The sequence below is a fragment of the Oncorhynchus keta genome, unplaced genomic scaffold (assembly GCF_023373465.1).
Source record: "Oncorhynchus keta strain PuntledgeMale-10-30-2019 unplaced genomic scaffold, Oket_V2 Un_scaffold_13882_pilon_pilon, whole genome shotgun sequence".
Lineage (NCBI taxonomy): Eukaryota > Metazoa > Chordata > Actinopteri > Salmoniformes > Salmonidae > Oncorhynchus > Oncorhynchus keta.
This window is the reverse complement of record NW_026290778.1, coordinates 135,084-143,390: the sequence shown is the minus strand read 5'-3', so window position 1 is coordinate 143,390 and position 8,307 is coordinate 135,084. Positions and strand designations below refer to the sequence as shown.

The 8,307-nt window shown below is 49.0% G+C and overlaps 1 protein-coding gene across 1 annotated transcript; it reads right to left on the bottom strand.

Moving 5' to 3' along the window:
- Nucleotides 1-222: 222 nt before the first annotated feature.
- On the bottom strand, nucleotides 223-3,812 carry LOC118381150 (chymotrypsin A-like). The gene is made up of 6 exons (XM_035768113.2): nucleotides 3,645-3,812; nucleotides 3,045-3,228; nucleotides 2,725-2,803; nucleotides 1,843-2,023; nucleotides 1,254-1,387; nucleotides 223-432 (listed from the first exon to the last, which is right to left on the bottom strand). The coding sequence occupies exons 1-6, from the start codon at nucleotides 3,694-3,696 to the stop codon at nucleotides 271-273; spliced, it is 792 nt and encodes a 263-aa protein (XP_035624006.2). The 5' UTR covers nucleotides 3,697-3,812; the 3' UTR covers nucleotides 223-270.
- Nucleotides 3,813-8,307: the final 4,495 nt, after the last annotated feature.

Sequence of the window (8,307 nt, the reverse complement as noted above, 5' to 3'; positions counted from 1 at the left end):
ACTGGAGGTTTTTGGAACTGGTTAATGTTGATATCATGGATGGTCAGTCCTTGCATCCAGAGATGTATCTTTGTATTTGAGAGTGGTTACATTTCTCAAGCACCATCCCCCCGCTTTTTACCAGATCAGTGGCGGAGAGAACGCTTTGCTATTCTGTTAACTGCTGATCGCTGCATTAACTATCAAAACCCACGTTTCAAGAAACACCAAGGAACAAACATGTTACTAGAAACTACTTTTATTTTTTTTAATGGAGATGAAGTTGAAAACTTAGTTGGAGGCGATGGTCTGGTCGATGTAGGAGCGGAGCTCGGTGACGCGGGCGTACACTCCGGGCATAGTGGTGGTGCAGGTTCCACTGCCCCAGGACACAATACCAACCAGGGTCCAGGCACCAGCCTTCTCACAGACCAGGGGGCCACCAGAGTCACCCTGCAGGAACACAAAAAGGAGAACAGAAAGAGTAAAGAGTCTCTCTCTAGGGATTTATTTTTTATGTTCAGAGTTTGTGCTCGGCTGTTTCCAAAAAGTTAAGAACGAAACTAAGGAAACACCAATATTTTATTGATGCAATGACTATTTAAGCCAGTGTAAATACTGTAAAAGTTCAGATTGAACTCTGCCATTTTTTTTTTTTTTTTTACCTTTATTTAACTTGGCAAGTCAATTAAGAACAAGTTCTTATTTTCAATGGCAGCCTAGGAACAGTGGGTTAACTGCCTGTTCAGGGGCAGAACGACAGATTTGTACCTTGTCAGCTCGGGGGTTTGAACTTGCAACCTTCCGGCTACTAGTCCAACGCTCTAACCACTAGGCTACCCTGCCGCCCCTCCACTCTAACCACTAGTCTACCCTGCCACCCCTCCACTCTAACCACTAGTCTACCCTGCCACCCCTCCACTCTACCACTAGGCCCTAACCACTCCACTGCCGCCCTCCACTCTAACCACTAGGCTACCCTGCCGCCCCTCCACCCCAACCACTAGTCTACCCTGCCACCCCTCCACTCTAACCACTAGTCTACCCTGCCACCCCTCCACTCTAACCACTAGTCTACCCTGCCGCCCCTCCACTCTAACCACTAGGCTACCCTGCCGCCCCATTAGTCAGTGTCATGGGCTGTAAGTGCGTCAGGAAGGGTTTGTGTAGGCTTGCAAAAATATGGGATTCTTCCAACTAGGAAGTTTGAAAACCCTGGCAATGTTTTTGAAAGTTTACCGGAATGTTCCAACCCTGTGGTTTGTGTTACTCACCATGCAGGAAGAGGCACCATCGGCTCCAGCACAGATCATGAGGTCGGTGATCTTGGAGCCCCAGAACTTCTGGCACTGAGCCTTGGTCAGCAGGGGAAGAGCGGCCTGCTGCAGCAGGGCAGGGGTGTCAGCAGCTGGAACCAGAGAACATCAAGGGTCAGGTAACTCTTAGAAACCGGTCAGCCAATCACCATCTTTCTCAAATTATTAGACTCCTAGCAACTCAAGACTACACTGAAACCCAACTGAAACGTCATTTTTTTAAATAGATTGAGCCAACCGAAACTTAATTTTTGAAATAGATTGAGCCAACCGAAACGTCATTTTTGAAACAGATTGAGCCAACTGAAACGTCATTTTTGAAACAGATTCAGCCAACTGAAACGTCATTTTTGAAACAGATTGAGCCAACTGAAACGTCATTTTTGAAACAGATTGAGCCAACCGAAACGGCATTTTTGAAATAGATTGAGCCAACTGAAATGGAAACTTCCAACTATACCAAAAATACCGCTAGTCAAAAAAAACTAACCAAGGTTTGTCTGACTTTACAATGAGACCTAGAAAAGCTGCAGTGATTATTGATTACCGTTGTAGCGGGTCAGACCCCAGCCGGAGGTCACACACGTCATGCCACCGGGGAAGTCATCGTTGGTCTCAGCAACGCACACGGGGGACACACGGGTTCCCAAGAGGGCGGGCGTGGCCAGCTTGATCAGGGTGATGTCGTTGTTGATGGTGAAGCCGTTGTAACGGGGGTGCTTGAAGACCTAGTCAGGACACAAGGCGACAACGTTTGAGATTTAGATTGGATGTTAATCCGCTGAGCAGATCATTATCGTTTGAGTTGATGTGTGACTTCAAAAGGTGGAACTTTTACTGGTCTTTATCTTTACTTCAAAATAAAAGTCTTAGATGTTCAAATTGTAGTAATATAGGGCACAGTGGGGATATATAGGGGACAATGGGGATATATAGGGGACAGTAGGGATATATAGGGGACAGTAGGGATATATAGGGGACAGTAGGGATATATAGGGGACAGTGGGGATATATAGGGGACAGTGGGGATATATAGGGGACAGTAGGGATATATAGGGGACAGTGGGGATATATAGGGGACAGTGGGGATATATAGGGGACAGTGGGGATATATAGGGGACAGTAGGGATATATAGGGGACAGTAGGGATATATAGGGGACAGTAGGGATATATAGGGGACAGTGGGGATATATAGGGGACAGTGGGGATATATAGGGGACAATGGGGATATATAGGGGACAGTAGGGATATATAGGGGACAGTAGGGATATATAGGGGACAGTGGGGATATATAGGGGACAGTAGGGATATATAGGGGACAGTGGGGATGGAAAGGTGGAACTTTTACTGATCTTTATCTTTACTTCAAAATAAAAGTATTAGATGTTCAAATTGTAGTAATAGTTGTGTGTGTATGTGGTTGTTTACCTGGCCAACCTTGATGGTCTGGATGTTCTCAGCATTGGAGGAGCGATCGTGCTCTCCCAGGATCACACGGTGAGAGGTCCTGAAATAGTTTCACAAAATAAACATTATTTAGCTACTTTAGCGATATGCTAGCCAGCTTTGAGCTAATTAGCATTAGCATTATCTCGTTTATATCTACATTTACATTTACATTTAAGTTTTAGCAGACGCTCTTAGTTTTTGCATTAGCCAGCTTTTAGCTAGTTAGCAATAGCTAGTTTTTAGCTAGTTAGCATGTTGCTACACTTATGAAGGTTATAGGCTCAGCAGCCAGCACTCACTTCACGCTGCAGTGAGCAGCAGTCACAACCCAGTTCTCGTTGATCAGAGAGCCGCCGCAGAAGTGGAATCCAGTGTAGTCCTGGAGGGACACCTGCCAGGGCCAGGAGCCGGGCACAGCCTCCTCACCGTTGACGATGCGGGCGTAACCAGACACCACAGGCTGGATGGCGGGTTTACCACAGCCTAAAGACAGAGATTATGGGTCAGGGGTCAAGTTTGGCTGCTCTAACAGAGATTCTAACAGTGACAGTTTCTGAATTACATCTATACAGAATATAAATACAATGCTGCCTATTGTAGTACCACTTGAAATGTTATTGACCAGAGCTGTCAACTACTATCAAATACTTATTTTACCTGATAAATAAATCAAATGAAGTTTTATTTCTACAGCACATTTCAGACATGGGAATGCAACACAATGTGCTTCACAGGAAGACACAAATAAAAACAATTAAAATTAAAACTGAAATTTTTACTACACAACAAACATATGAGAATTTAAAAAACTACAAGAATAACAATAAAAACCCAAACGACTAAAAAGCCAACCTAAGGAATCCTACAAGGCAGACACATAAACATGGACATTTTCTCACCGTAGGCTGCGCCGGCGAAGGCAAGGCAGGAGAGGATCAGCAGACAGTTCATGTTTTCAGCGTGATTGAGTGAGGCACACAGCAGGGGTCTTTTATACAGGAACCACGGCTCTGACTCTGCATTCCCCTCCACCCCCTGTGTGTGTGTACCTCACCTGTCCCTCTGCAGATAACAGGGGACATTTTCTCACACCGTTACGGAACATTACGGGGTTACGAAAAGGTTGTTTGTTGAAATATTTCTTGAAAATGACCAATGGAAAAAAATGGAGACAATGTTGGCTTGTGGTAAATATTCCCCAAAGGAGATCCTCGCTCTCTCTGAAAGCATGATAGCTGTGTTACTTAGTGTTGGGCCAGTAACCAGCAGGTAGCCTAGCAGTTAGAGTGTTGGGCCAGTAACCAGCAGTAGCCTAGCAGTTCGAGTGTTGGGCCAGTAACCAGCAGTAGCCTAGCAGTTAGAGTGTTGGGCCAGTAACCAGCAGTAGCCTAGCAGTTAGAGTGTTGGGCCAGTAACCAGCAGTACCCTAGCAGTTCGAGTGTTGGGCCAGTAACCAGCAGTAGCCTAGCAGTTAGAGTGTTGGGCCAGTAACCAGCAGTAGCCTAGCAGTTAGAGTGTTGGGCCAGTAACCAGCAGGTAGCCTAGCAGTTCGAGTGTTGGGCCAGTAACCAGCAGTAGCCTAGCAGTTAGGGTGTTGGGCCAGTAACCAGCAGGTAGCCTAGCAGTTAGAGTGTTGGGCCAGTAACCAGCAGTAGCCTAGCAGTTAGAGTGTTGGGCCAGTAACCAGCAGTTAGCCTAGCAGTTAGAGTGTTGGGCCAGTAACCAGCAGTAGCCTAGCAGTTAGAGTGTTGGGCCAGTAACCAGCAGTTAGGGTGTTGGGCCAGTAACCAGCAGTAGCCTAGCAGTTAGAGTGTTGGGCCAGTAACCAGCAGTACCCTAGCAGTTAGGGTATTGGGCCAGTAACCAGCAGGTAGCCTAGTAGTTAGAGTGTTGGGCCAGTAACCACCAGTAGCCTAGCAGTTAGAGTGTTGGGCCAGTAACCAGCAGGTAGCCTAGCAGTTCGAGTGTTGGGCCAGTAACCAGCAGTAGCCTAGCAGTTCGAGTGTTGGGCCAGTAACCAGCAGGGAGCCTAGCAGTTAGAGTGTTGGGCCAGTAACCAGCAGTAGCCTAGCAGTTCGAGTGTTGGGCCAGTAACCAGCAGGGAGCCTAGCAGTTAGAGTGTTGGGCCAGTAACCAGCAGTAGCCTAGCAGTTAGAGTGTTGGGCCAGTAACCAGCAGGTAGCCTAGCAGTTAGAGTGTTGGGCCAGTAACCAGCAGTAGCCTAGCAGTTAGAGTGTTGGGCCAGTAACCAGCAGTAGCCTAGCAGTTAGAGTGTTGGGCCAGTAACCAGCAGGTAGCCTAGAAGTTAGGTTAGAGTGTTAGGCCAGTAACCAGCAGTAGCCTAGCAGTTAGAGTGTTGGGCCAGTAACCAGCAGGTAGCCTAGCAGTTAGGGTGTTGGGCCAGTAACCAGCAGTAGCCTTGCAGTTAGTGTTGGGCCAGTAACCAGCAAGTAGCCTAGCAGTTAGAGTGTTGGGCCAGTAACCAGCAGTTAGCCTAGTGGTTAGAGTGTTGGGCCAGTAACCAGCAGTTAGCCTAACAGTTAGGTGCTGGAACAGTAACCAGCAGTAGCCTAGTGGTTAGAGTGTTGGGCCAGTAACCAGCAGTTAGCCTAACAGTTAGGGTGCTGGAACAGTAACCAGCAGTAGCCTAGTGGTTAGAGTGTTGGGCCAGTAACCAGCAGTTAGCCTAACAGTTAGAGTGTTGGGCCAGTAACCAGCAGTTCGAGTGTTGGGCCAGTAACCAGCAGTAGCCTAGCAGTTAGAGTGTTGGGCCAGTAACCAGCAGTTAGGGTGTTGGGCCAGTAACCAGCAGTTAGCCTAGCAGTTAGAGTGTTGGGCCAGTAACCAGCAATATTCTAGCAGTTAGAGTGTTGGGCCAGTAACCAGCAGGTAGCCTAGCAGTTAGAGTGTTGGGCCAGTAACCAGCAGTTAGGTGTTGGGCCAGTAACCAGCAGTAGCCTAGCAGTTAGAGTGTTGGGCCAGTAACCAGCAGGTAGCCTAGCAGTTAGAGTGTTGGGCCAGTAACCAGCAATATTCTAGCAGTTAGAGTGTTGGGCCAGTAACCAGCAGGTAGCCTAGCAGTTAGAGTGTTGGGCCAGTAACCAGCAGTAGCCTAGTGGTTAGGTGTTGGGCCAGTAACCAGCAGTAGCCTAGTGGTTAGGGTGTTGGGCCAGTAACCAGCAGTAGCCTAGTGGTTAGGTGTTGGGCCAGTAACCAGCAGTTAGCCTAGCAGTTAGAGTGTTGGGCCAGTAACCAGCAGGTAGCCTAGCAGTTAGAGTGTTGGGCCAGTAACCAGCAATATTCTAGCAGTTAGAGTGTTGGGCCAGTAACCAGCAGGTAGCCTAGCAGTTAGAGTGTTGGGCCAGTAACCAGCAGTTAGGTGTTGGGCCAGTAACCAGCAGTAGCCTAGCAGTTAGAGTGTTGGGCCAGTAACCAGCAGTAACCTAGCAGTTAGAGTGTTGGGCCAGTAACCAGCACGTAGCCTAGCAGTTCGAGTGTTGGGCCAGTAACCAGCAGGTAGCCTAGCAGTTAGAGTGTTGGGCCAGTAACCAGCTAGGTTAGCCTAGCAGTTAGAGTGTTGGGCCAGTAACCAGCAGTAGCCTAGTGGTTAGTGTTGGGCCAGTAACCAGCAGTAGCCTAGCAATTAGAGTGTTGGGCCAGTAACCAGCAGTAGCCTAGCAGTTAGAGTGTTGGGCCAGTAACCAGCAGGTAGCCTAGCAGTTAGAGTGTTGGGCCAGTAACCAGCAGGTAGCCTAGCAGTTAGAGTGTTGGGCCAGTAACCAGCAGTAGCCTAGCAGTTAGAGTGTTGGGCCAGTAACCAGCAGGTAGCCTAGCAGTTAGAGTGTTGGGCCAGTAACCAGCAGTAGCCTAGCAGTTAGAGTGTTGGGCCAGTAACCAGCAGGTAGCCTAGCAGTTAGAGTGTTGGGCCAGTAACCAGCAGTAGCCTTGCAGTTAGTGTTGGGCCAGTAACCAGCAAGTAGCCTAGCAGTTAGAGTGTTGGGCCAGTAACCAGCAGTTAGCCTAGTGGTTAGAGTGTTGGGCCAATAACCAGCAGTTAGCCTAACAGTTAGAGTGTTGGGCCAGTAACCAGCAGGTAGCCTAGCGGTTAGAGTGTTGGGCCAGTAACCAGCAGTACCTTAGCAGTTCGAGTGTTGGGCCAGTAACCAGCAGTAGCCTAGCAGTTAGAGTGTTGGGCCAGTAACCAGCAGGTAGCCTAGCGTTAGAGTGTTGGGCCAGTAACCAGCAGTACCTTAGCAGTTCGAGTGTTGGGCCAGTAACCAGCAGTAGCCTAGCAGTTAGAGTGTTGGGCCAGTAACCAGCAGTTAGGTGTTGGGCCAGTAACCAGCAGTTAGCCTAGCAGTTAGAGTGTTGGGCCAGTAACCAGCAGTAGCCAAGTGTTAGAGTGTTGGGCCAGTAACCAGCAGTTAGGGTGTTGGGCCAGTAACCAGCAGTTAGCCTAGCGGTTAGAGTGTTGGGCCAGTAACCAGCAGTACCTTAGCAGTTCGAGTGTTGGGCCAGTAACCAGCAGTAGCCTAGCAGTTAGAGTGTTGGGCCAGTAACCAGCAGGTAGCCTAGCAGTTAGAGTGTTGGGCCAGTAACCAGCAGTAGCCTAGCAGTTAGAGTGTTGGGCCAGTAACCAGCAGGTAGCCTAGCAGTTAGAGTGTTGGGCCAGTAACCAGCAGGTAGCCTAGTAGTTAGAGTGTTGGGCCAGTAACCAGCAGTAGCCTAGCAGTTAGAGTGTTGGGCCAGTAACCAGCAGGTAGACTAGTGGTTAGAGTGTTGGGCCAGTAACCAGCAGTAGCCTAGCAGTTAGAGTGTTGGGCCAGTAACCAGCAGTAGTCTAGCAGTTAGGTGTTGGAACAGTAACCAGCAGTAGCCTAGCAGTTAGAGTGTTGGGCCAGTAACCAGCAGTAGCCTAGTGGTTAGAGTGTTGGGCCAGTAACCAGCAGTTAGGGTGTTGGGCCAGTAACCAGCAGTAGCCTAGCAGTTAGTGTTGGGCCAGTAACCAGCAGTAGCCTAGCAGTTAGAGTGTTGGGCCAGTAACCAGCAGGTAGACTAGTGGTTTGAGTGTTGGGCCAGTAACCAGCAGTAGCCTAGCAGTTAGTGTTGGGCCAGTAACCAGCAGTAGCCTAGCAGTTAGAGTGTTGGGCCAGTAACCAGCAGGTAGACTAGTGGTTAGAGTGTTGGGCCAGTAACCAGCAGTAGCCTAGCAGTTAGAGTGTTGGGCCAGTAACCAGCAGTAGTCTAGCAGTTAGTGTTGGGCCAGTAACCAGCAGTAGCCTAGCAGTTAGAGTGTTGGGCCAGAAACCAGCAGGTAGCCTAGCAGTTAGAGTGTTGGGCCAGTAACCAGCAGTAGAGTGTTGGGCCAGTAACCAGCAGTTAGCCTAGCAGTTAGGGTGTTGGGCCAGTAACCAGCAGTAGCCTAGCAGTTAGAGTGTTGGGCCAGTAACCAGCAGGTAGACTAGTGGTTAGAGTGTTGGGCCAGTAACCAGCAGTAGCCTAGCAGTTAGTGTTGGGCCAGTAACCAGCAGTAGCCTAGCAGTTAGAGTGTTGGGCCAGTAA

What these genes read in the sequence shown, in the direction of transcription:
- LOC118381150 (XM_035768113.2), bottom strand. Translation starts at nt 3,696, where the DNA reads ATGAACTGTCTGCTGATCCTCTCCTGCCTTGCCTTCGCCGGCGCAGCC. An exon ending in CTTCGCCGGCGCAGCCTACG is followed by an intron (nt 3,229 to 3,644) that starts GTGAGAAAATGT and finishes CTCTGTCTTTAG; the next exon opens with GCTGTGGTAAACCCGCCATC. An exon ending in GGGTCTGACCCGCTACAACG is followed by an intron (nt 1,388 to 1,842) that starts GTAATCAATAAT and finishes CTCTGGTTCCAG; the next exon opens with CTGCTGACACCCCTGCCCTG.